This window comes from Ceratosolen solmsi, unplaced genomic scaffold, assembly GCF_000503995.2.
Source record: "Ceratosolen solmsi marchali unplaced genomic scaffold, CerSol_1.0 scaffold39, whole genome shotgun sequence".
NCBI classification, from domain to species: domain Eukaryota; kingdom Metazoa; phylum Arthropoda; class Insecta; order Hymenoptera; family Agaonidae; genus Ceratosolen; species Ceratosolen solmsi.
Genome location: NW_011948433.1, coordinates 1897302 through 1924696, shown reverse-complemented (window position 1 = coordinate 1924696; position 27395 = coordinate 1897302). Strand labels below are relative to the sequence as shown.

General features: G+C 36.1%; 4 protein-coding genes and 1 long non-coding RNA gene across 5 annotated transcripts in view; 3 read left to right on the top strand and 2 right to left on the bottom strand.

Annotated features, from left to right (window-relative positions):
- On the top strand, positions 1-10967 carry DNApol-theta (DNA polymerase theta). The gene is made up of 24 exons (XM_011502601.1): positions 1-516; positions 651-881; positions 960-1213; positions 1281-1413; positions 1516-1717; positions 1792-1987; positions 2062-2231; positions 2303-2574; positions 2723-3034; positions 3447-3588; positions 3768-4011; positions 4313-4454; positions 4595-6324; positions 6863-7157; positions 7327-7705; positions 7921-8175; positions 8228-8404; positions 8483-8664; positions 8783-8902; positions 8983-9122; positions 9230-9425; positions 9715-9979; positions 10280-10509; positions 10692-10967. The coding sequence occupies exons 1-24, from the start codon at positions 1-3 to the stop codon at positions 10827-10829; spliced, it is 6921 nt and encodes a 2306-aa protein (XP_011500903.1). The 3' UTR covers positions 10830-10967.
- A 1080-nt stretch (positions 10968-12047) lies between these two features.
- On the bottom strand, positions 12048-13829 carry LOC105364519 (T-complex protein 11-like protein 1). Its single transcript, XM_011502451.1, has 5 exons — positions 13560-13829; positions 12970-13488; positions 12716-12888; positions 12471-12643; positions 12048-12385 (listed from the first exon to the last, which is right to left on the bottom strand). The coding sequence occupies exons 1-5, from the start codon at positions 13803-13805 to the stop codon at positions 12162-12164; spliced, it is 1335 nt and encodes a 444-aa protein (XP_011500753.1). The 5' UTR covers positions 13806-13829; the 3' UTR covers positions 12048-12161.
- A 3092-nt stretch (positions 13830-16921) lies between these two features.
- On the bottom strand, positions 16922-20966 carry Rpn1 (regulatory particle non-ATPase 1). Its single transcript, XM_011502450.1, has 6 exons — positions 20729-20966; positions 20247-20547; positions 19619-20048; positions 18735-19524; positions 17447-18227; positions 16922-17301 (listed from the first exon to the last, which is right to left on the bottom strand). Exons 1-6 carry the CDS (start codon positions 20807-20809, stop codon positions 17003-17005), a joined length of 2682 nt encoding a protein of 893 aa, XP_011500752.1. The 5' UTR covers positions 20810-20966; the 3' UTR covers positions 16922-17002.
- Positions 20967-21917: 951 nt separating this feature from the next.
- LOC105364517 (uncharacterized) lies at positions 21918-22481 on the top strand. The gene is made up of 3 exons (XR_912954.1): positions 21918-22178; positions 22288-22367; positions 22451-22481. It is a non-coding gene; the product is annotated as an uncharacterized LOC105364517 (long non-coding RNA).
- Positions 22482-26431: 3950 nt separating this feature from the next.
- Positions 26432-27395, top strand: part of LOC105364516 (uncharacterized) — a 2106-nt gene continuing 1142 nt past the window's right edge. The window contains exons 1-4 of the mRNA XM_011502448.1: positions 26432-26725; positions 26825-26942; positions 27009-27213; positions 27296-27389. Coding sequence (XP_011500750.1) covers positions 26677-26725; positions 26825-26942; positions 27009-27213; positions 27296-27389 — 466 coding nt within the window. The 5' untranslated portion in view covers positions 26432-26676. The remainder of the gene's footprint in view (positions 26726-26824; positions 26943-27008; positions 27214-27295; positions 27390-27395) is intronic.

Here is a 27395-nt window from a genome sequence, read left to right as displayed (position 1 = left end):
ATGTTGTCGAAGGTGACGAAAAAGAAGCGGCTGAAAGTATCGGGAAAGGGAAGGGATTCGCTGATGAAAGAGGACGGCGACATCAACAAACGTTTGAAAGATTATTTATCTTTGCTCCCTGACGTATTGGCCAATGATGAAAATCAATTGCTAGAGTTGCCCGAGATGCTATTGAGCGATGCTGAATGGTGCGAGATAAATGTCAGCTCTAAAACCCTTGGCATTGAATCAAAAGATGATCTATTAAATTCGATAGTTCCTCGTAAGCAATGGGTTGCTGGATTGTCAGTAAACTCAGATAGAACAGAATTGGAAAATAAAAATGCAAATAACTCCACTTTAGCCAAATCTATCAAGTCTCTCTCATCGTGTAAAAAGAATAAAAGCAAACTGTTTGACAATATAACCGATACGTTTACCAATTCTAATATTTTAAGCGTACGTGAATTAAGCGATGTCAATAGTCAGAAGCGTTTTGAATTATCCAGTTGGGGATTGCCACCGTCGATTCTCCAGGTTGTATGACTTTTGAAACACTCTCTCCAGCAATACGCTTGCTATATTATTTGAAATGAAGTATTATACTCCGCTTTATGGAAAGAGAATACAGGAATTATAGAGTAATATTAATGGTGGTAATGTCATTTCAGAAATATCAAGCTAGAGGAATTAACACAATGTTCTTATGGCAAGTAGAATGCTTAGCTAATTATAAAATTTTGGAAGAAAATAAAAATCTTGTTTATTCTGCGCCAACCTCTGCTGGAAAAACACTAGTATCTGAATTTCTTATTCTGAAGACAGTCCTGGAGCGTCGCAAAAAGGCCATCTTCATTCTACCATTTGTCTCCGTCGTTAGAGAAAAAATGTTTTATTTTCAAGTAAGCAAATTAATTAAATTTCAATTTTATTCCAAGTCTGTAAATAATTTTTTGTATAAACAAACTTTACTCTATTAGGATTTACTCTGTGACAGTGGAGTAAGAGTGGAGGGTTTTATGGGTGGTGTAGCACCAGTGGGTGGTTTTTCAGCCGTACATATTGCTATAGCCACCATTGAAAAAGCCAATTCGCTCGTTAATCGTTTAATGGAAAACGGAGATTTAAAGACATTAGGAGTTGTTGTTATCGATGAATTGCATCTTATTGGCGATCCAAATAGAGGATATTTATTAGAATTACTTTTAACTAAATTGCGTTATATGAGTTTAAGGTAAGGATTATTTATTATACAGTTTATAATGAAACTCGGCAAAATTCTTACATCATTTTCCATTCAGCATAGAGCATGTAAACATTCAATTGATCGGTATGTCTGCGACCCTTCCAAATTTGCCAATAATAGCTGAGTGGTTAGACGCTGAACTTTATAAGACTGATTTTAGACCGATACCGCTCAACGAACAATGCAAAGTGTGTATAATAGCAATTTCATATAATCATAATAATACAATTCTATGCTTCTCTACGGTTAAATAAATTGTTTATTCATGTTGTATAATATTTATGTTTTAGATCGATAAATCCATTTTTGATTGTAAGTTAAATTTTATCAGAGAGCTCGAAGCTGCTCCAGATATAGTCAACGATATTGACAACATCGTTCAGCTGTGCATTGAAACTATAAGCGGTGGTCATGGAATACTTATATTCTGCGCAGCAAAATCTTGGTGTGAAAAATTAGCCACACAAATAGCTTTTGCGTTCTTTCAATTAGGTATGTTTTAGAGTTATCAATTCAAATTTGTCCCAGATACTATGGATCCCAGAATTGTTAAAATATATTTCCAGGACGCGATAATACGTATCACGGTCAAATTTTGAGGAAGATGATGGACGCCGTAGCTCTTCAAGAGGTATTAATTCAACTCGCGCACTGTCCAATTGGATTGGACAGTATTTTAGAAAAGACCGTGTCTTTCGGTGTTGCCTTTCATCATGCTGGCTTGACGATGGACGAACGTGACATTATCGAAGGTGGATTTAGGTAGGTCATAATTACTAGAGATTTCTAGAATACAATGGTCTAACGATTAAATAAACACGAGTATCGAACTTTAGGCTAGGCTCTCTAAAAGTTCTCGTAGCAACGTCAACTCTCAGCAGCGGTGTAAATCTTCCAGCCAGAAGAGTAATAGTACGCTCGCTAAAATTCAATGGTAATCTTTTGGATAAATTAACGTATCAGCAAATGATTGGTCGAGCGGGTCGCATGGGGAAGGACACAGCAGGTATTAAAGGAGCCGTTTATTATATCTCCAGGGCTGTATCGAGGATGTAAGAGTTGGGAAATTATTCGTAGGTGAAAGCATCCTTATATGCCAACCGAACGAGCGTGCCTCGGCCTTGAATTTAATGGCATCGTCGTTAGAGCCCATATTGTCTTGTTTAGAGAGCTCGGCCCCTCTAATTCGCGCTCTACTCGAAGCTGTCGCCAGTGAGATTGTGCGCACACCAAAGGATCTTGACTTTTACTGTAAATGCACCTTCGTTTATAAATGCGAAGGCGCTGTGGTGACGACAATGGTGCAGGAAGCCGTGCAATTTTTAATTGCAAACGAATTTTTACTGCAAGTATAATGAACCAGTATATTATAAGTATATTCGATCATGATTGATGTTTCCTTTAATCTCTTAGTTTCATCAACTAAGAGAAGTTTATGAGAATACATTGAGAAAAGCTGTTAAATGTAATGACAGCTCGATAGATTCGGGCGGCAAGGAGGAGAGGCTGGTGGCAACCTGCTTGGGCAAGGCTTGCTTGTCGGCTTCGATACCACCTTGGGATGGCCTCTTCCTCTTCGAGGAGCTCCAACGCGCGAGGAAGTGTCTCGTCCTCGACACAGAGTTGCACGTCGTCTACTTGGTAACACCGTTCAGCGCTGGCAGTCAAATCAGCCAGATCGACTGGATGGGCTTCATGGAGCTGTGGAAGACGCTGCCGGAGAGTGAGCGCCGCGTCGGGAAATTGGTCGGCGTCGAGGAGAGATTCTTAATGAGCGCTTTGCGCGGAATCATCAAGCCCGGAAAACTCGTGAGTCTATTCTTTAGGAAATTAAAATACTTTATGTGTAGTTTTAGGGAGCACGCGATCGAACCTCTTTATTAAAAGCTCTCGGATATATAATTGTAACAACAACTCCAACAACGACAAAATAATAAATGAATAAATAGAACATTCGATAAATTTCGATAAATAATAAATTTAAAGTCTTGAACGTGTTTTTATTTTTTTTTTTTTTGTTTTTTATATTATTTTTTTTTTTTTCATCTTTATTTTATACGAACATATTTTGCAAAGAACTTTATCGTATGAAATGGAATAATCTTTACTTTCTCGATATTTTTATTTTGTCATTATGTCTCGCATATCCCATGGCGTTACGAGCTGAAACGAGTATAAAAATTATTAGCGAATGAAATGAAAAACAATTTATTTTCATTAGTTAAACATTCACCGAAGATTCTACACGGCGTTGGCCTTACACGACTTAGTGCGCGAAGTGCCGCTGAATACCGTTTGCAGAAAGTACAACTGCTGCCGCGGTTTATTGCAAAGTTTGCAGCAATCTTCATCGACTTTCGCAGGTAACTTGGTCGATTTTATTCAAGCGCTCAAATTAACATCCCACATAATTATCGTTTGCGCGGCGAAATAGCAAATTGTAAAATAATTGAGTTAAATTGTTAATCGTCGCTTGCTCCTCCCGACATTTTATTTTCAATAATTTACTTTGCTTTGAATAACGTATATGCGCGCTACGCAGGCATGGTGACTAATTTTTGCAAGGAGCTCAAGTGGGACTGCATGGAGCTGCTTTTTGCCCAGTTCCAAGCTCGGCTACAATTCGGCGTATGCAGGGATCTCCTGGACCTCCTCCGGCTGCCCAGTCTTAATGGGTTACGCGCTCGGAGTCTCTTCAAATACGGGATAACGAGTGTTGCGGAGCTTGCGATCGCGAGTACACTTAATGTCGAGGAGGCACTAAACAAAGCTTTGCCCTTCGAAAGGTATTGTGCTATCGGATAAGCTTTTGGGGAGTATTTGATGACGTGTTGTCTGTTTAAATTGACTTTTCGATGATGGCTTTCCTATGTCGGTGAGAAATCTAATTTGTCGCGCTTGTTGAAGTGGCGAGTTATTTATGTATTTCGAGAAGCGAAGTAATTAACCGAAAGTATATTGAGAAAACGAACCTTTTACATCGAAGCATACGTGTCAAATATTTTCATTTGTTATCGGCAATCACAATCATCATTGGTAAAGTGGTAAGAAATATCTAATATGTTTCGTAATATTGCGACAATTTAGCGAAAAGAACTTTGACGGGGAGAAGATGACTGAAATTGTACAAAGAACGAAAATGCGAACGGTTTTTATTACTGGAAAGGATGGTCTGACGGCGCGCGAAGCTGCACAAATTGTCGTAAACGAAGCTCGCGTTTTAGTACAGGTAAGTCAAAGGTTTAAAATTGATATTTGAAAATTTGAAATTGAAATTCGAATTCATGTTATTTGGGAAACAAGAAAAGAAAAAGCAATAAGATAAATCCCGTTTATTAGCAATAATGCAAGTTCGCGGCTCTTTGACAGAATGAACTCGGCGTGCGCGATGTACAATGGAGCCAAATCGATAACGCCAGCCAAGCGAGTCCACGCTCGAATTGCGTCGATTCGACTAATTTAACGACACCGAATATGATGAATGGGCCTCGTTCTTCGCAAATGGCGTACGTCGAGGTGCATGCTGTGGCAGACGAGGCAAAGGATAAAAAACGGCTCGATAACGAACGTACGGATATTGCGGTGAATGATAGTGGCGCCGCCGATATGGAAAATATCTGTCGGGGCAAGAAGCGTCTTTCGAAAAGTAGCGATAGTCTTTTTGCGTTGTCGGGAAGGTCGATAAATGACGTCGACAGAATGCAAATGTATTCGGATGAAAATTTAAGTGCCGGCGACAGTCGATCGCGCTTTGCCAAATTCAGTAAATTGCTGCCCGAGTCTTGTGGGGAGTCGAGAAACGATAGGGGGGATCGTCATCAAATGCTTTCTGAAATGCTCGTTGAGAAGACAAGCTCGGGGATAATTATGGAGAGTACCAATGACGATGGTAAAGAGGTATCGAAGAATAGCGAAGTTTCATTGATGTTCTCGGAAGATTTGAGCAACGAGACCGCTGCATGTAAATTAATCGATGAAACGAATGATAGCGGATTAGTCGCGAAGGCAATTGATAAAAGTAACGATGATCCTTCCGCATCGTTCGACGATGTGATTAATGAAAGCGACAAACCGGAAATAGCCTCGAGAATGCTGAAATCTAAGCTACTCGAGAAGACAAAAAGTTTGCTAAAAGAGGGCCAAATTACAATACGATCGATAGACTTCCAAGATAGAATGGATATTATTACGGCAATGAAATCTATTGAAAATCCAACTGAATCCGAAGCAAAGAAATCACTTGGAGTTAGCGATCGCGTTCTTGACGATATTACGAGTAATGCACCGATGAATGAAGATAAAGGCATTATTTCTGTAGCTGCGCCAATGTCCGAGACAAAAGTAACCAGAAAAGAAACGAGAATATCTGCCGTGTCATCGAATAACTCGAGTCCCAGTCTATTTAGCGACAGTTCCTTTTTCGATCCGCAGATGTGTAGTATTTTGGAAAAGAATGTGATCGATTCGGAATTTTTAGCCGATTTTGAAAAAAGCAACTTCGCTTCACAGAATGTCGCATCCAATGAGACTGAAACTTGTAAAAGGATTACACGCAGCGGTGGCTCCATTGGTAATAAAAAACAAAGTGTCGGCTCAAATAAAGCAGCTACTCCTCGGGATGTGTCGGTTGATCCGATCAGGGAGCAAAACAATTGTAATGACGCTCGGGCCGAAGATCTTTCTACGCCTCGTAATAATAGAGAAACGAGCAATAATACGATGAAAAATGCCAAGCAAATTAGCGATCAATTGACGTGGATCGAAGATTCCTGGGATCAAATAAAAAATCAGCGACCCATTCAAGATAAGTACGAAATGGCAAAGAAAAATAATAAAAACGAGGAGAATTCCGATTCGGGAAGTCCGTCCCTTTTAAACAAGACGAATGCGCGTGGACACTTAAGACAGCTGATTTCCAGTCAAATTGCCCTTAGGACAATACAAGCCAAGACTACGAAGGACAAAAGCCCGGATGTGACGGCGAAGGACACGCCCAAGTATATTGTTCGAAAGCGAGCCTACGACAGGAACAATAGCGACGATTCGCCAATAGCGAGTGTCAGGACGTACAATACTCGCAGGCCCTTTATGCCTCACAGGTAAATAAATAAAAAAAAAAAAAGCCTTCTACCTCGACACATCTAATCACGAAATAATTAATCTTAACTGTTTTTTGTTTTGATTATATATATATATATATATATATATATATATATATATATATATATATATTAAATATTTATATTACGATAATGTGATCAGATAGTATGGGGTGATTTAATCGTTGGGCATATAAAGATTAAATATGATAAATGTAGTAAATTGACAAAGCTTTAAGAAATGCACGTTCTTTTGTATCACTTTCGGCTTAAGGACTCGTGTTGACTTAGAAAACTGTAAATACCTTTATGGCTTTACGATACGGTCCTGGTAATTTTATGAGGTACTAAAACATTGATTATTTTTCAAGGGCTACTATAAATAATTTTAAAAGATTCGGCTATTTATAAAATGTTTGTCAATACATTTCTGCTCGTATACTGATATTATTTAAAGGATTTTAAACGCATACCCACACAATATATATATATATATATAACTAATTAATAAGTAAAAGGCAATGTGATATATTTTTAGTTTAAATAAATCCGACTCGGAGGACTCGGTCATTAATTCACAGAAGATGAAGCCAGATGAAACGAATTTTAACAAAACTCGAATGAGAATCGAGAGGAAACTCGGTAAGTCATTGAAATCGAAGCAAATTGGTAGTTCCAAGGCTCTCGGCTCTTCGCGAGAGCTACTGAAGCAGAATGTCGAGCCCTTGTCGAGGTGTGCGCAGTCAAATGGCAACGACACCAATTGTACCGACAGCCGTTTGATGTTCGAGTCGGATGACGTAGTCAAGTCGCAAGGAAAAATGCCGCGAAAGGTGAACGTAAATTTATGAATTCATTGTTGACAATAAGCTCTCTTATTACCAGTAAGTAAAGCAAATGCTATCGAGTTCAATGTTTTTAACGCAATGTAATGCGTGTGGTGAAGGAAACGGGGGGGGGGGGAGAAGGACGTTTAATAAACGAGACATTTGTTATGTACAGATTAAGGAGATATCGATGAAAGATAAGATGCCACTTTTGAATGACAATAATCATGCGAATGCGTATAATGACAAAATAAGCCTGAAGGCGACGGAGCCGGTGAACGTGGCTAATTCGAGACGAGCATTTCGCTTATTTCGAAGTAACATCGAAGGCTCCTCGACGAATGAACAAAAACACAACTTGGCGGTGGCGATTGTTACGGAGATGTGCGCTAGAGAGCCGGTAGTTGCGATTGGTAACAGGATCATCGGTATCGAGGAAAGGAGGAAGGATAGAAAAGCGGATGCGTACATTTACAGGGATAAGAAAATTTACGGAATTGTAATATCCTGGGGTGCTGGCAATACATATTATATGCCATTTGGTAATACACAAGGTATTTTACTTTCCAACAATTGATATCGATAATAATTAATTTATATAATGTAATTTTGTGTAAAGTTAATTTAAAAGCCCATTACCCGAGTATTATATTATTTGCTTATTATACTTTGGAAAATAATTCAGAGAATAATTTAAATTAATAATCAATTTAAATATTTAAAGACAAATATCATTTTAATGAAATGTATTATCGTAATCTGCTTGTAGATACGAAAATAACCATAAAGGAAAGGATCAACTTCTTGCGCGATATTTTAACGAATCCATCGCGCACTTTGCACTGCTTCGATGCAAAAGAGGTCTACAAGATGCTTTACGTGCGCTATGAGATTGAATTTCGCTGTAGATTCTGCGATCCGAATGTCGCAGACTGGATAATTAATTCAGAGTCCTGGCACAAAAGCTACAGTGAATTGGTAATAAAAAAAACTTACCGAGATAAAAGAAATCTGAAAACAAAAGGTCTATTTGTTCTGTAATTGGAAATTACTTTTTTTTTTTTTTGTTAAGGCAGCGCAATACTTTCCAGATAGTCTGGATATTACTAATGCTTTGGATAACTCGTTTGGTACGAACTTTCTGGTATCGAGTGCACGAGCAGCTGCTAAAGCTGTGCTTGCTTGGTACATGACAGAAGCGGTTTTGAATGCTATTAAGAACCAGAATCCATCGTTATTGTCATTATATAGAGGTAATATATGCCGCTTTTATAGGCGGACAATGAGTTTAACAATCATTTGATAACAATTTTATCTTATTTTATTAATAGAGGTTGAAATGCCCACGATCATTATTCTTGCAAATATGGAGTTAAGAGGTGTAGGGATAAATATGAATTCTTTGCAAGAGTTGTCTATTGCAATAAAGAACGATTTGTCGCGTATTGAAGAAAAAGCTTTCAATCTTGCAGGGCGAAAATTTAATTTCCATTCGTCCAAAGACGTTTCTCAAGTACATACGTTATTTTACATATTTCTTTTTTTGTTTCTACTTATTGTGTACGCGTACAATTGACTAATTATACTCTATTGCGAATTAATTATTTTAGTCAATTGTATTATGTTTTTAGGTTCTCGGATTAAGTAAAAAGGGACGAGGCTGTACGAATAAGTTGGCTTTAAAATCATGTGAAAATCCCATTTCCAGCCTCATAACGCTTTGGCGAAAACTCAATACAGTTCAAACGAAAGTAGATATTGAAATAATCTTTCGTTACTTTATTCTTTCACCGTTGAAAGCATTAAAATAATACTTCAATTATAATTACAGATTATATTTCCGATGCTGCAGGTGGAAACAAAAAATAATCGCGTTCACGGTAATTGCATCACTTACACGTCGACTGGTCGTGTTTCTATGCACGAGCCAAATCTGCAAACTATCCCTCGAGATTTTGAGTCAGAAATAAGGTAAAGAAATTTCAAGAGATAGGGATAGAGAGAGAGAGAGAGAGAGAGAGAGAGAGAAAGCAAAGGCAATGATTATAATATTTTAACAATTTTTTTTCCTCCAAAAGCAATTGCGTACTTAGTTGTCGTATGGCATTTGTCCCAGATACCGGTAATGTGATGCTGTCCGCGGACTTTTGCCAATTAGAGCTTCGAATTCTGGCTCATTATTCGCAAGATCCTGTGCTTTGTAAACTTTTGCATGAGAAGGGAGACATTTTTAAAAGCATCGCTGCTAGACTTAATAAGACAAGCGAAAACAAGGTATTATTGCATTAAGAACGTCAACGTATGTAACGCATAAACACTAAAATGAAACGGAGCCCTTAATTTATGAGCTAAATCTTTTTTCTTTTTTGCTTTTCATTTATTTGTTTATTCATTTTATTTTTCTTGTTATTTGTAAATGCTGACCTCGGCTCGGTACGAAGCTCCACCTCGTATCAACGATATTCAAATGATTATTATTTGCATTGCCAACGAAATTTGTCAGCCAAGTATTCTTGAAATACTAGAGTATATTAACAAAATTAATAATAAAGTACGTTTGAAGGTTAACGATGATATGCGCCAGCGGGCGAAACAATTGTGCTACGCGATGATTTATGGAATGGGTACAAAGTCGCTAGCCGAAACACTTTCCGTTACTGAGTCAGAAGCCAAAGATTATCTCGAGGCGTTCATGGGTACATACAAAGGAATTCGAGTGTGGTTGAACGCCGTCTCCGTACAGGCACAAAAAGACGGTTTTGTGTCGACATTGGCAAATCGTCGGCGCATTTTACCAGACATCGCCAGTAAAATACCTGCAATCAAGTGTAAGACTGATATAAACATTTGAATTGATATTAAATTTGAATTTCTCAAGCTCGTGCAGCATCACCTTGGCAGCAGAGCTAATAATGTCATTTGACTCGTTAAAATGAGCCGTTGCCGAGTAATTTTTTAAGTAGTAATTTAAAAAAAAAAACGAGTGGAAAAGAATATCGTGAGTTATGTTTCTTGATAATTGATTATAAAATTACAATTGTACGTTTAACAAATGCAGTGGAATGTAAGTGTCGATTATCGTTTGGTATTAATGTTGTAATTCTTTTATATTTGTCTTATCGTTATAGCGCATGCGGAACGACAAGCGATAAATACGAAAGTACAGGGTTCGGCAGCTGACATAACGAAGAAAGCTATGGTGCTTATAGAAAATAAATTAAGAGATGAGTTTTCATGCAACTTGCCATTAACTTTATCAACAACGCAAAGTACTCGAAAATTACGATACAGTGACACGGAACGAAGAGCTAGAAGTGCTCATTTAGTGCTACAAATACACGATGAATTGCTATATGAAGTAATAAGTTACACGATAATAATAATAATAATAATAATTATAATAATAATAATAATAATAATAACAACAACAACAACAATAATAATAATAGTAATAATAATAACAATAACAATAATAATAATAATATCTTAGGGTAGGCTTGGTTGTAAATAAATGTTATTAATAAATGTTTTTTTTTTCAGGTGAGTCGGAGCGATCTAGATAAAGTAGCCAGTATTATTAAAGAATCAATGGAAAATGCTTATAAGTTGCGAGTACCGTTGCCGGTAAAAATGAAAGTCGGTACTGCTTGGGGTAATCTCATGGATTACGAAAATTAAAAAAATTTTACCATCATGTTTTTAAAGATAATATATAATTATTAAGGCTTATATTGCTACTTAAATAGTAATGGCATTTGACAGTATAGGAAAGTTTATTTAAACTTTTGCATAAATAAGCTTACATGCTCACCATTAAAATTCATAAATTACTTTTAATTTCTGAATTTTATTTATTTGGCACAGCATATTTTTAAGAATAATGATAGTAATTTAATGCAACGAGTACCATACATTTTTTAATTTATTGTTTATCAAATTATTACATTATTCTACTACAATTAATTTTTAAGTAACTCGATCATTACAATCATGTTAATTTATAATTGTAAACATTTTTAAAAACAAGATATTACTTGTAACAATGGTATATCAAACAATTAATTTTATGTATATAATAATGTTAATCAGCCTTTTTCATTGAAAATACGATGAATTTTGTATATTATATTATATAACGAATATTTAATATTTATACACTTAAAATGTGTAATCTTATAGTAAACATGATTTTTTTTTTTCTTTTCTTTTTTTTTTACATTTATAATAAAAATGCCTTTTTCAAGAAATTCATCTCAAAGTTTCTCTAATAATTATAACATTATATAAAAAATTTTTTTTTATATACTTGAACACTTTTATAATTTTTTACATTTCCATAAAATTTTCAAACACTAGTAATAATTTTGATAAATGCTAAAGATATACTTCATTTATCTTTGTTATTTAATAATCTGAGAGAGTCATTTAGGCGCTCTTTCAACTTTACTGCGTCTATGTTACAAAAATCAAATAATAATAGAAGATATTAATTTTCATTCCACTTAATTTATCATATAAATTAATATATCTTTTCTTTTTTTTTTTTTTTTTTTTTGTTTCGCTTTGTTTTGTTTTGTTTTGTTTGTAATTTCAATTTTCTTTATTGAAATACTTTATAATGTTTATATAATACTTTTTAGAAAGCCTTATCTTTACGAAAGATACCAAGATAAATTATACTTAAATTTGTTTATCACATGTATTTTAGTATAAAGGTGTGTACGAAGGTTGCTAATGAAACATTTTCTAATAATTTTTATGATATTCTGCAGGACAGACTAAGGTAGAAATTGCCAGGCTCGGCTAGAGCTACGCTGATGTTAAAAACAATTGACTATAATCGCTTTGAAACTTGCCTTTGTCCAGTTAATGATTATTAACGAGCTTCTAGTATCTACAATTATCATCTAAAGTTAACTATTGGATCATACCTTACCAATAAAGAATACGAAATTGTTAAACATTAGCAACGTTACTTCATAACACCCATGCGAACTGTCATCTTCTTGATTAATGAACTGGTGCACAGTCCGAATGCTCGTCCCTTATAACTAGAGTAACAATTTTTTGGTAATATTCTTCAAATATAGTCCTGTTGCGAGTGATTAATATTAAAAATTGTTTTGCAACGTCCATTAATTCTCGTCCCAATAGAGAAAGCACAGAAGGTATCTGCTGAGGATCTGGAGATTGCAACATAATTGCACTCTTAAAAAATGTTTTTATTCTGGAAGCTGCAAACAGTGCATTGAAATGATGTCCATCGCTCTCCAATATAATATTTTCAAAAATATAAATCCACGAAGCTTCGTTACTTACAAATACTTTGACGTATTCTATGATCGGCTCTCGATAGTTCCAATATTAATTTTTCCAACATCGATAAGCAATTATTGCGCTCTACGCTCGACACAGCATTTGCCGAATCTTGTATTTTTTCTATATCAGCCTTTACTTGTATAACAATATTGGGCAAAGCTTTTTCAAGATCCCTATTAAAATACACGAAGGATATAAATAAATGTAATTATTCTCAATTTCTATAAATAAAACGTCATTATTACTTGTTAGAATTAATGGAATCCAATAAGACTGTGATATGTTCTTTAATTTCATTTATATTTACGTTCCTTAAAGGATACGCAGCACTTAATATCGATAAAATAGAGCCGTTAATGACTAATCTACATGTTTTATTACGTAAATCAATTATTCTGCCTTGATCCAGCATGAGAGTCTAAAAATTTATTGTCTTTAATGTAAATATCAATGTTTTGTTAATTTACAAAATAAAGTATAAAATCGGTGGGGCGGATACCTCAGCACTTGGTGTAATATCAAATTCTAATAGATCTAGGTAAGCCTCGATTAAAATAAAGTCAGTTATTTGTTTTACGGCATTAGCATCCGTAGAGTTTGCTCTTATTACGTCACCTGTTAAATACTTAGATAACCATGACCTCGTCTTTCGAAGGCCATCTTCTTGTACTTTTAAAAATTCAGAAAATTTACGTTTTTCATATTCTATGCTAGAAGCAACTATGGTTGGCCTATACATATTTATCGTGAAATTTGTTAAATCCAATTTCATAAGTTCGAGAACCTCCATCACTCCTTTGAAAGTCTCGATAACATTGGTGCAGTTCTTCAATTCCGCTATCCTCTCATCCCTCACTGGTGCACAAATTTTAGCCATCAATGAAATAACATATTGCGCATAATGTGAGAAATCTAGAACTCCGTTTTCGGCTTGTTGCTTTATTAAAGCAATATCGAGGACTTCGTTGATACTCTCTTTCGTTCTCGCATTGTGTGGAAAGAGCAATTCATCCAGTGACTGTTCATAACCAGATAAATAATTTAATTAAAAATAGCTGCTCGATAAATATGGGAATCGCATCGCTATACCTGCTTTATCTCCTCCAGTAATTGCATAGCTTGTGTATATACAGGTGGACTTTGCGATAATTCATCGGATAAAATATCCCAATATGCTTTGTGCAAGATGTCCTTGACTTTTTTATACAGCGTGTCATCTTCTGGTTCGATCTTGTCAATTTTAAAATTTTGATTAAGAGCAATCTCATGAGCAATGGCCATATTTTGTAAACCTTCCGCTGCTTTTAAGAGCTCCTTAGGTGGAGATTCAGCCATCGAGTCTTCGGTAATGATATTACAAATTCTGGAAACGTAAAATATTTCTTAAATATTTAATACGTCCACATTAAAGAACGAAAGAAAGGCAATTTTGCGCTTAAAGGAACAGAGACTAATATATAGCTGATTAACATTCAGAATGGAAAATTCTATTTGGAATAATAATATGAAGCTTCTGTATTATGTATTTCGTGATTTTTACCTCTCGAGATTGTACTGATCGATGCTTTCCGATACCAGCGGATTAGATTCTATTGTAGATTTCGTTTCCGTTGCTTGACGACTTTTGCCATCGTTGCAAATGTCGCTCAACTTTTCATTACTAGAGCAGATTTATAAAACAATTATTATCGCTTAAAATCATTCATAAAAGCAATGAGAATAAAGCACACAAACATTTATATACCTCTCTGACATTTTTATATTAACTTCAAGAAAAATAGTAAAAAGTTGATTGGAACATTCAGTGTCAGTGATCTGTATCCAGTAAAATCTACAGGTTGACTAATCTGGTTCCGCTAAGAAGGAGGTCAAACCGCATCTATAAAAAGAACACCCACCATACTTTAAATATATCTCTGCTTCCTCAAACTTGTTTTACCATTTAAATCTACAATTTTTCATACGTATTTCTTATTCCTACCTGTAAGACAAAGAAAACCTAAGTCCAGCCGGCTAATTACATTATAATAATGGTAATATGCAAAAATTATCATATTTATTAAAAGTAGTAAACGCCAATGACAAATTATTCATTATTAATGGGAACGAAACGATTTGTTTGTAATGAAAAATAAAGTATGCAAGGCTTTAACAAAGAAAAGATATTTTTTTTATAATATGTCTTTGTTATTCCAAATAAGCCAAACAGAAATACCGTTTATCCATAATATGCAATATTTGCCTCGAGCGAATATTGCTAAAAATAACGAATCAAAAGAAATAGTTTAATCAATAGGATCCAACAATGTTTGTTGCAGAAATATTATTAGTGCGTAATAAAGAGAGACTCGAGTTACAGGACAGCCGAGTGCATCCGCAGCAGACATTTGTGTACATACAAATAGAATAGTTATATATAGGTGTGCATATACACGGTATGTGCGCGCAAACAAACATTCGCGCACACAAACACACAAACACACACACACACACACCCATGCATGCGTCTCTCTATATATATATATATATATATATATTGTAGGATAATGTGCATACGACAAACCTTCGTACAGATTATCGGATGCAGACGAGATTCAAGGCGTTAAATTCTGTCACTATTAGCACGAATAATTTTCATTTACAAAATATACTATTCAATCACATTACTAATTTCGACATAACTGATAAGTTTCTTTTTTTACTCCATACGTCTTATTTACAATATTTTTATTTTTGCTATTTTTAGATTGTTTCAAGTACCGTGCATCGTCATTATTTATTTAGTTTTACCCACAGCTCATTTCGAGATTATCGATCGCTGACATTTTTCGACTTATATCGCGCGCAAATGAACGACATTTAAAAACTTTTCAAACTCCAAAACACTTCGTTTCACTAGTTACTCCTATCTTTTTTATGTGGTTTAATCTATTTTTTTTCCTGCTTTTATATACGAATGAATTTCTTAAATGCAACGGGCCTTGATTTTAGTCTTTGTGTTCATTGTGTCAGCAAGCGCTGCAAATGTTTTTCTTCCTTAATTCCATTTTCGTAATGCCGTTTGCCTTGAAACAAGAGATGAACTCGGTTGAAGGTCCATCGAATTGACTTTCTTACATTTATGTCCACGATATTAATCTTTTTGCGACATTTGCAATAAAAGCCAATTGAAGCATACATTGCCCGAAAGAACGCGAAAATTATATTGCAAATGTAAGAGTTAATCTATTGGCATTCGACAATAAGCAATAATAATGATTATTAATTAATTTCGTCGCGAAATTATTTTTGTCAAAATGTTTCGTTTGAGAGAAAGAAAGACAAAAAAAAAAAAAAAAAAAAAAAAAAAAAAAAAAAAAAAAAAAAACAAATAAAAAGAAAAGAAGGGAGATAAAATAATCAAAAAGTAATTGTCAAATAAAGTGAAATATAAAGATAGATAAAGAGGAAAAAATATTGTCCGTCACTTGGAAATTGTATGATATTTTGCCTTTCAACGAGGCTAAAAGAGTATTTCAAGCAACTTGCATTGATGATTCATGGATAAAAAGGGACTGCTTATTCACCTTGTGGTCGTCCTTTTTTTTTTTTTAGTAGACGACGTGATTTTTCTTTCATAAAAAATCTCAGTCTCCGAGCCTTAATTTTGTTACAATGCGAGCTGATCAAATGTTCACATAAATTGAAATGAAACGATAGTCCTCAGGGTTTATGGGTCAAAAAATTACGACTTCTTAAATTTATAAAAAAAAATCTTTATATAAAAGAAATTTATCTATAAAGTAAACAATTTGAAGGAAAAATACACAAGCAAAATATTGAAATAAAAAAAAAAAAAAAAACATTACAAAATACATTTAACGTATTTTCGAAATATTATATCCTGTAATTCTTTTTTTCTTCCTTTTTAATAATACATCATCAATCAAGTTTATTTTTTTGTTCAAATCTTTTCTTTATTTGAATTAACGTTCCTAACGCACGCATACACATATGTATGCGATATACTTTAAGTATATAATAAAAAATACCGCTTAATTTAAATTTTATGAAACGTTTAGTAAATATGTATAAATATAAAAAGTATAAAATAAAAAAAAAAAAAAAAAACGATTTTTTTTTTTTTTTTTTTTTTTTTTATATCAATACCAAATCGACGCACGTACTTGAAGCAGCAAAGGCAAAATAAAGTATCTGCTTATAAAAGGATAAAGAAAACTACACAAGGACAAGATAAAGTGGCCACGAAGCACATTTGCCGACAACAAGTAAACCGAGACAAAAACCATTAAAGTAGTGCCTCCCCACTCCCCGTCCAACAGCAGCCTGACTACCCCTCCCTCCTCATCACGAGCAACACTGGCCAACCAAGGGACAATAATCCTTCAGATAGGACCAACTTCTATGCTCAGCCAACATTATCAAATGACGAAATAACAATCTGCTCATCGTTATTAATAAAACTCTTTTAATTATAAATCTTAATGGTACAGTCATAGGATATATAGACAAGGGGTCGGGGCCGGGCTCGCTTATGTCGACTCCTTGTTCTTGCGCAAGATAACGAAGCCCTCCATGATGGGCGTGAGGGGCACGTACTCCTCGGTCGCGAGCTCCGCGCGTTCCCCGTGCGCCAGCAGCACGGGCGTCGTGTGAGTCTGGAAGCCGGTGATGGTCTTGGGGTTGCCAGCCTGGCCGACGACGTCCACGGCCATGCCGACGCGTACCGGCACCGCCAGCGGCGCGAGCTCTTCGTCGAACGTCACTAGCATCCGGGGCTGCATCGCCGCCGCCAGAGTGTAGAGCAGGTAGTGCGACCTCCCCAGGATTACTGCCGAATAGCGTTAGAAATATGAAGCGTTAAGACTCGACTCGCTAGGCTCGAGATTTTATAATGGCTAGTTTGGTTGTAAGAAGCCTCGGGGGCTTGACGTTAAAGATTAACGAGACCTCGAGGAAATAACGATTTGACTCACTGTTCTTTACGTCGAGGAACCCAATGAGGGTGGCTAGGAGTCCAGCGAGGGCGACCGGACTCAGCAGTTGGCGATCGCTGTGGTAGGGCGAGAGAGTCATGGTACCCTTGCCGAGGTGAATGAGACCCTGGGCTATTCTCACCATGAAGAGATTGTTGGGATCCTTGGCGTGGTACTGGGCCAGCTGCCTGAGCATCGCCGCGAGCTTGGAGTTGTTGGTGCCGGCGCCGACGAGGCCCATCGCGAATATCGCGTTGTGCGCGACCTCGAGGTCGCTGTCGTGGGAGAACTTGGATAGAGTGTCGAGGATGTTGAGCTTGGGATTGGAGACGGATATGAGGCCGAGGGCGAGGGGTACCGAACGCCTTATCACGGGCTCGCAGTAGCGCAGAAGGTGGCCGAAAGTGCGATAGGCCATCTCCGCGCCGATCTCCTCGCCCATTGATATGAGGGCGATACCGAGGACGGCGACGGCCTGCCTCGAGCTTAAATCCTTCTCCTTCTCCTCCTTCTTCTCCTCCTTCTTCTCCTTATCCTTGCTGCTCGACTTTTCCTCTTTTTCGTTAACCGGCTCATAGTGCTCCGAGCAGATGTGCAGGAGGTGCTGGATCTTGAGGACGTTGCCCGTGCCCGCGTAAGCGCACATCTCCACGAGGGTCGTCGACATGGACTTGAAGGGCTCGGGGATCACCTCGAGGGCTGCGATTATAGCCTCGGCGGCCTCCTGTTTGCCCAAGAAGCAGAGTCCCAATCCAAGGGGCAGGAAGCGGGCGTACGTGTCCTGCGTATTGAAGAAGTGTCGCGATAGAAACAAAGCTTCTTTAACGTATTAACATAATCGCAAGCTCTGAGCTTTGGATCGAAGGGAGTGACGCAATTAATCGCGCACCTTCCCAACCTCTTACCTCACTTTATACTTTATATTCATTAATTATAAAATCTCTTCTCGTATAAGGATAACGATGCGATAGAAATCAAACCTATTGCGTTTGCCAGTGCCAGGGGCACTTGGTGTCCGCAATCGCCTAAGTAAGCGAGCTTCTAATTTAATAAAGTACTCCGATTTAAAGTAAAGCCGATTGATAAATAAATGATGCGAATCAATGAAAATGTCATTGACACGAGGTGACGGATAACGTTAACGTACGGCAAAAAGTTATGGCCATCCTAACGAGGATGTAAGAAAGTGCATACATACGCATATATGCGCTCACACGCACGCACACGCGCGCGCGCGCATATATATATATATATATATATATATATATATATATATGTATATGCATACCTTGAGTTCTGTTTCGGTCTTTTCCATTAGCGTGTGCATAATGGCGGTGGTGACGGTGGCGTTGCAGGAGCCAACGGCCACCATACCCAGGGCGAGTCCGGTGACTCCGATAACCTCCCAGTTGGACTTTTGATCGCTGAGAACTGGTATTAAAAGACTGAGTACGGCCTCTTTGTTCGATCCGGCGTAGGACAAACCGAGTCCCACAATGGCGCCGATTCTCATCGTGTTGCTGTTGTGCAGCACGTAATCGGAGAGTAGAGCCAGCGCGGGCTCGCACTCGTTTCTCACTCCGCAGTTGACGATTCCACAGGCCAACAGTGCTCCGGACTTTATGTAGTCCTCGGAGGAGTAGAGATACTTGTCGATGGGCGTCAGACCCCCGTCGACGTCCCAGAGAAGTATGAGGCCGAGGGAGGCTGTGGCGCTAAACATGCCGTGCTCCTTGTTCTTGTAAAGCCACTTGTTGCCATCCTCGATGAGGAGCTTGTCGTGGCCGAAGCCCGCGTTGACGAATCCGTTTACGAAGCTGGCGGCGAGGTTTTGCCGCGCCGAGTCCACCTGGCCGCCCCCGAACGGCGGTCTCGAGTTCTCCAGATGCGATTTGTACACGTCCTCGGGAGTCTTAGCCTCCATTATGTCAAGATCACGAGCGAGATTCAAGAAATGATTGTTCAAATGGGAGTTTGTCATTATTTCCACGAGATCGTCGTACCAGTCGATGGATATGGGCAGCTCGAGGAAGATTTGCTGGCGGCCGAGCATGAAGGCTAGTTGCTTCTGAATTGATCTAAAATGTGGTTGGTACGTATCATGAAAATGGTGGGCGCAATAGCGTGGCTTGTAATAACCATGCGCGGAGCTCGCGGGTCGACTTTACTCACAGATCTGGACAGTTGGTGAATATATTCTCGATGAGGGGTAGATCGTTGAGCTGCATGGCGAGCCTAAGGGCTTGCGGGTACTGTGAAAATTTCTTATATAATTTTAATGCCGCGTGCAGAAGCGTGCTGTTTTCTGGATCGGCGACGTAAGGGACGCAATTTGTAAGGTATAAACAAACTCGCTGATACGCACTTTCGTCGACGTATTGTTCAAGAAAGTCGAGTCGATCGATTTCCATAAGTAAATCGCAGGCCTCTGTTTCGGCGTTGTGAGCCATGTTATAAGGTACAATTTCGTGAACAAGACCGATTAATTTTTTGGTCATCTCTTCGGAGCCTTCGATCGCCAGTTCCTCCCATTCTTCCACCAATTCACCCGACAAATGTCTCACGTACTCGTGACCCCATTCGCCGATATTGAGCGCCGAACCTATTTGCAAATAATAATAAATTGCAAGTAACTCGTTTACATAGCGATAAATTGAAATTTTACGATCCTTAAATCGATATCAGTGTATTATGTCATGATAATTCGTCGTTGCCTTTCAGAGCGTTCGTTTCAACGTGTTAAGTCACTTTTTTCTAAAGCCGGTAAGAGCCAGGCCAACGATAATCATATAAAACTCACCTAATATTCTATACTTTAGGCATTCTCTACCTTCGCCCATCGTCATCGCTAAAACAGAAATCACATCCGAACACAGTTCCCTACATTTTTTATCTTTGAGCTTATCGTAAATGGCCTTCATTGTATCATAATGGGGACGCATGAACTTCAGTGGCTTGGGTACACTAGTCATTGACGTTGTAGACGTTCGAATTTGCGTGCGCAACGAGTCCAATGCGTTGAGATACAATTTGCTATTGGAATCCTGTAAATGCTCTACATATTGATTCAACTCTTCCTGCAGAAGCTTATCTTCCTCCGACTAAATAAACAAACAATCAATACGTTCGATTAATAAACGAGATTCTATTCGTGGGGCATCGTTTTGCAAATATAAATATAGCGATCGGCCAAATAATGATGATGATGATTAAAAAAAAAAAAAAAAAACCATGGAATAACGCAACAATAAACTGTTATTGAAAATAGTCAAGGCAAGTTACCATTTCCGATTTGTCGTCATCCTTTTCACTTTTCTTTTCGACAATTGGCTTAGGAATCTCCACTTTCGTACTCTCAGGCATTTCTCAGCTTATTCTATTTAATAATCCCAATAATATGAGCGACGTCGCTCGAATCCTTCTCTTTTAGGTTAGGAAAACGAATGGAGTTACGAGTCACTCTTAAAGCCGCTTGGATAAACGAATGACACCTGGCGCCTCTCAAATACAATGCGCTCAAGTACGCAACGTCGATTGCAATTTTTAAAAAGTATTTTTCCAAATAATAAAAGCTTCTTATTAATTAATGTGCCAGCGTGCACGCTCACCCGGTAGTACGTTTAAACGTACACTGACTCCTGTCATTCGTGTTCTTGTAATGTTCAATTAAACGATATTTATTCCATATCATAGATCGTTATGTCGCGGGAAATGACGACAATAACGCGAAAGCTTAATTATTATTATGAATTTGCGCGTTGTGCGGACTCGAGGCCTTTAACATTCATTTCAAATAGATATTCAATACAATACATTTCTTAATATTATGTTATTCAAAGGATTCACTTAGACGGGTCAGAAGCAATTATTATTTACGAATTATAAATATTTGGCAATTTCATGACATTGTGACGGGATGTTCCACATGATTTTCGATGAACCCAAGCGGCACATTATAACGTTCTAATCAAATCGATCTATTAACAACGTCCCATTGTTTTTTTATCCCAGGGATATTTTTTGCAGGGATTGGCGATAAGGTGTGAAGGCTCGAGGATCGAGTGACTTTATTGTTAACCGACATGATTAAGTGCTCGATATAGGTATTACATACTCATAATATTAGTTAATCGTTGAAATAGAATTATTTGATAAATGCATTTGATATGCTCGACAGTCGTATTGTTTAAGTATTATAAGCCCCGTCGAACGCGATACATTTGCCATTAGCCACCCTCCCATTCAACAATTCACAATTCAACGGCTTATCAATTTATAATAATCAATCGATATCAACCATCATCTCTTTACACTCTTTTGTATATATCTTTCATTCAAAAATTTCATCCTCCCAGCCCATTATCCTAATTATTTCAACGCCAGCGGTATTATTCGAGTTCGTGGCACGGCCCTCTGGCGCTAATCGTGCTTTTTTTTTCTCTTCGTCCAACTTGTATTCGACGTTTCTTGTAAGTTCCGAGTCCCGAGCTTAATAGAGTGCGCACGCGGTTTGCAATTTCATTGAAAATCCATGGCATTTACCGCCGTACATGCAAAATGGTTTTTGAACTCACGTTTGCTCGGAGGTTAATAATAAGCTACAAACACTTTTAGATTGCTATTATTAACGTTATACTTGTATATAAATTGTAGTTATACGTAAAATAAGTGTCGAAACATGGACATTGAGCGGATAAACTTTAGTCAAGATGAAGATGAGCCCCAAGCACGTGTAAGTAGCGAGTGAAACATTGCTTAGATCGACCGGCATTGAGGTTACAATTTGAAATATAACGAGCAAACATTTTAAATATTAACGAAATAATTTTATGCCTTCGCAGGACGAGCACAAAGTAAATAAGAGAATTCAGGATTATAAGGATACCATGTCACTAATTAAGTTGAAAATGAACAAAGCCGAGTAAGTCAATTATCCAAGTTTAGTTATTCATTGTGTTTATTTAGTTAAGCCATGTCATTTGATTAATGTCGTTCGTGTTTTAGTGCATTAATAAGGCAGTATAATGATAAAATAAAAGAGTGTAATATATTAAATGAAGAGAAACGAGATATTTTGAAAAAGTATAATCTTACAATGGAAAAGCATGCTAAGCTAGAGTTGGTAAGTGATATATTATTTTATAAATTGTCATTCTCAAGAGGGATTCAGCCTTGGATATTGAAATTAAAAAATTTAATTTAAATCACTTTTATTGACTATTTTTCAATTAACATTGATTACAACAGGTGAATATTGAATATAAGCAGTCTTTAGAACAGCAAAAAAATCTAATTGATAAACAAAAGACTAAATTGGAAGAAAATGAAAAGCATATTAATCAATTGATTTTTAAAATTAAAAATACCGAAGAACAAAATTCAACATTAGAAGGTATATGATCAGCCACACACGCACACACGCATACAATATATATATATATATATATATATATATATATTTTTTTATATATATACAGAGACATGTGTATGTATAAGCCTGCGTATGCGCGCGTGTGTGTGTGCAGAGCTGTGCGCGCGTGGGCGCGTGCGCGTGTGTGCGAGTACGTGTGGACATGTGCTCGTGTGCGTGCGCACGCACGCACAAACATCATTTTCTTTTAGTACAATTCTTTAATTCTTTACTTACATACATACGAGTATAATAATAATTTTAATAATTTTTTATTGACAGACAAAATTAAAGCCTTACAATTAGATATGAAAATTGCTAAGAAAACGGTAAAAAGTGTTGAAAAAAAGCCAAGTGTGCATTTAAAGGAACAATCGAGTCAAACGATAAGTATGCGATTAGTAATAAATATCTATTAAATTGGGATAATAATTGCGACTGTTTAATTGTTATAATTTTCTTATACGCAGGCTACGAAAAACAAAATACCTCGGTGAATACAGATCCTGTAAAGGTTGTGCCTAATAACTTGAAAATGATAGATAAGCATGTAATGACTGAGCAGTGTTTAAGTATACAGAAAGAACCATTTCCTATATTTTGTACCAAATGCGAGATGTGTATCATTCCTACACCAGTTGAACAGATACTCAAAGTTATGTCTTTGAGTCCACCATTTTTATCCGAACATTTATCACCTCCGAATTCGCCAAGTAAAAATCACAAAATTACCATATTTTATGAACGATGTGTCACACATCGATATTAATATTTTCTTTTATGTAGGATTGGTGAAACCAAGTGTTGAAATTAACGAGCCCTTGGAAAGTACATCGACAGCTATGGAAAATAATAACCAAGCTTCTCCTTCTGAATTATATAACAATGAATGCAAGAATCCAAATCAAATTACTGAAGAAATGACGCATGTCACATTCATGGAAATAGATAAATTAACCAGAAAAATAAATAAATTAGAAAAATTAATGAAGAAAAGAAAAACGAAAAAGAAGTTAAATAATTGTTTTCATAAAAATTGTTGTATTTCTAAAAATATAAAATTCATCCTACAGATGCCGAGTGAGAAAAAATTTTTTAAATATCGAAAACGTGATAAACGTAAATTAAAATGGTTAAAGAATAAGTATAAAAGAGACATTGATGTAGACGGAGTAAAAAATTTTATATGGCAAATTGAAGATAATTCGAAAGCTGTGAAAAGAAAAATAGAATCGGATGAGAAAAGTAGCGTATCGTCTAAAAAAAGAAAATATTGCAGTGATATTGATTTGTTTGAATCTTCAGTAGTTTGTATTCCTAAAAAAATATCTAATGATTTTTTAAACGAGGATATTTGTAAATCGGAAAAAACCTTTTCGTCATCGAAATGTTCAGAGGCGGTGAGATAAATTTTTAATAATTATTCTCAACAATCAATCTTATATTTATTAATTATGATTTTTCGTAATAGTCTGATTGTACGTCACCAAGTGAAATAACAGAGGTGAATGAAGATAATTTAAGAGAATCGTCATTAATTGAAGATGTAGCTATGACGGAATTTGTAACAAAATTAAATGATTCAGCTTGCGATTTATCGACTAGTCAAACCTTATCGTCAGAAAGTACTTGCTACTCTAACGAAGAAAAAGAGAATTTTGTATTTGATAAAGTCAACGAAGACATTACTTATAATAATATTCATTCCTTACCCGTAAGATTAGAAAATATTGAAAAAAATACGTATGAAGTAGATGTAGATAATAAAATTGAAAGCAATGATTTTGTTTGTAATGCAACTAATAATTCATGCGATAACAATTTTATGAATAGCGTTAATATAGTTAACAATCAAACAAATGAAAATTGTAGTCAATTTAATGAGTATTCCGTGTCTAATATTAAATCGGATATGTTGGATAAATCGATATCTACCTGTAATCATGAAATTAGTAGCGAGCAAAATAATAAGCAAAATAACAGTTGGATATACAATGATAAATCGGAAATAAATAATTTAAGTGGTACGCTTGAATTAGCTGTAAATATGAAAGATACTGAAAAATGTGAAGAAAGTCTATTTAACCTGAAATGCCAGGATGGTGCTTTATTACTTCGAGAATCCAGCGAAGTACTCGATTGTAATAGAAGCGTATCGAGAATAGAAAGTAATATAACTGGATGTACTGAAAATTCAAACGAAGAGAATCCTTGCATTAAAAAATTGCCTGCCTCCGATTTATTTTCAAGCACAAGTTATTTATCCGTTAAAAAACATAGCAGTGAAGATGTAATCGATAAAAAGAACGAACGAGAACAGAATTCGGATTTTCATGAAAATTGTATTATACCCAATGAAATATCCAATAAATTTTGCTCACCAATTACTACCACAGTATACCCAAGTATGTATGATAAAACAGAAGATGAAAATGAAAATTTACAGGTCACATGCAACGATAGAAAGTCAGAAAATTTATCCGTTTTACCGGTGAGACCCAACAGCATTGAAAAAGATAATCATTTGGCTGCAGACAGTATTATTGAGATACAAAATCATAAGTCCTTTATTGAAGAAACGAGCGATTTTTTCGATAATAGTGTAAATAATGTTGATGATGTACATAGCATTTCAACGAGTCACGATCTTAACATTTCATTATCAGCTACTGTGGACGATAACCAACATAGCAACATTAGTGCCGACCATTCGACCGATGAAACCTTCGATAAGAAGGGCTCGAAACCTCGTAGTCCAAGAACGCGTAACGAATTGAATAAAACTTGCAACGCTAATTTAGCAGGTGGAAATAGAAAGAAATTGCTGTCGAAGATCAGAAATTTGAGTAGAAACAGTAAAAAACCAATTGTTTTGAATAATTTAGAAGCGGGAAACTTACAATTTAGAGAGAAATTAAATGGTGTAAGTGACACGCCAGTAAATAAAACAGTAAATAATCCAAATACATTAGTGGAGTCTGTGCCAATTATAGAGCCGCCAAAAAAGCAGCGTATAGCACATACACCAAAAACAATTAATTTTAATGTTAACAGTGAATCCAATAACCAAATTGCACAGGCAATGAAGAGAGCAAAATCACTTTCTAAAGACCAGATAGAGGATAATAATGATAAGGTATCTATCATTATGAATGAAATTGATAAAACCTTTAAAGTTATGGCAAAGGTTCCATGCACTTCAAGCGCCTTATCAGCTCTTCCATGTGATCCAATTTCCATTTCATCGATTCAAGATAATGCATCCGAATATAATAGTAGATGCTTAAATCCGACCAATAATGGCGATAATGTAAAAAATTGTAATGATAAATTGGTGAAAGCTTTAACTCCGAGTGCTGTATTATCGGAAATTCATCAGGAATCACCGGAAATAACAAGTATCCGAGAGAACCAATGTTTTGATAGAATATTCAGTTGCCAGGATAATTTATCTAATAACGAACGTAAGAAAGTTTGCCGTTTAAAGAAAGTTTGTTCTTAATATATAGGATTTAATCCATTTTATGTTAAGATTTCACTTTATTTTAATCTTTTTTATGATGCTTTAGACGAGGATGCACGTAATAATGCAACGAAGAATCTCAAGGAGGATGCTGTGAACGTTAATAATAATGAAAACAAAAGTCCAGTAAGGGAATTGCGATCGCGTCAGATAACTATAAATAAGGAATTTCCCGTGCGAAAGAAATTGTATGTGAAGAGACTAGCACATTCGAAATTAATAACTCCGCAAAATTCTTGTTTATTTACTACGACCGTAATATCGATTCTAAATGGATATTTGTCAAATCCAAATGTAATGCACAAGTATTTCAAAAACAAGGAAATTTCTCAATTCAAACATAATGGTAAGCCTGTCGGCCAGTTTCCTTCTCATTTCATTTTCTATTTATCATTTGTAAATTTCCTTCAATTTAATCTGCCCGAATTATTTTGATATATTAAAGAACAATTTATTATGGAGCAACTTGAGTTACTTACGAAGCTAGACGAATGGACAATTAAGGCTCATACAGAAATTATAGAAAATCTTATGACCTTGCAAGATTTCAGATACATTGCTCTGTATGTACATTATGCGCACAAATATGATTATTATTATTTTGTAATCTAATCGATTGGAATTTTTAGGTTTATAATTGAATTTATAGTTTATAAAATGTCGGATGATGAAACATTTGATAAAACTCACACGCCACCTGCTCCAATAATGACTAGATCAGAGCAAAAATTAATAACTCTGATTTTAGAGATTGATAAGAAAGTTCAAAACTTCAGCGACATGATTATAAAGGGCATTCAATTTAGGCTTTTTAGGCTTGGTGTTTCGCAGGAGGTTCTGTTAACATAATATAGTCGTAGAAATAAATTTAACGCTTCGAACTTGGTAACAAATAAATTTTTATTTATCATTCCAGGTACAAATTGTGGAGAGGCTCTTTAGGATACTGGTTGTGTTAAATAAAATCAAGAAAGATAGAGAAAAAGTACGGATATTTTGTTGCGACGCTCTCTACT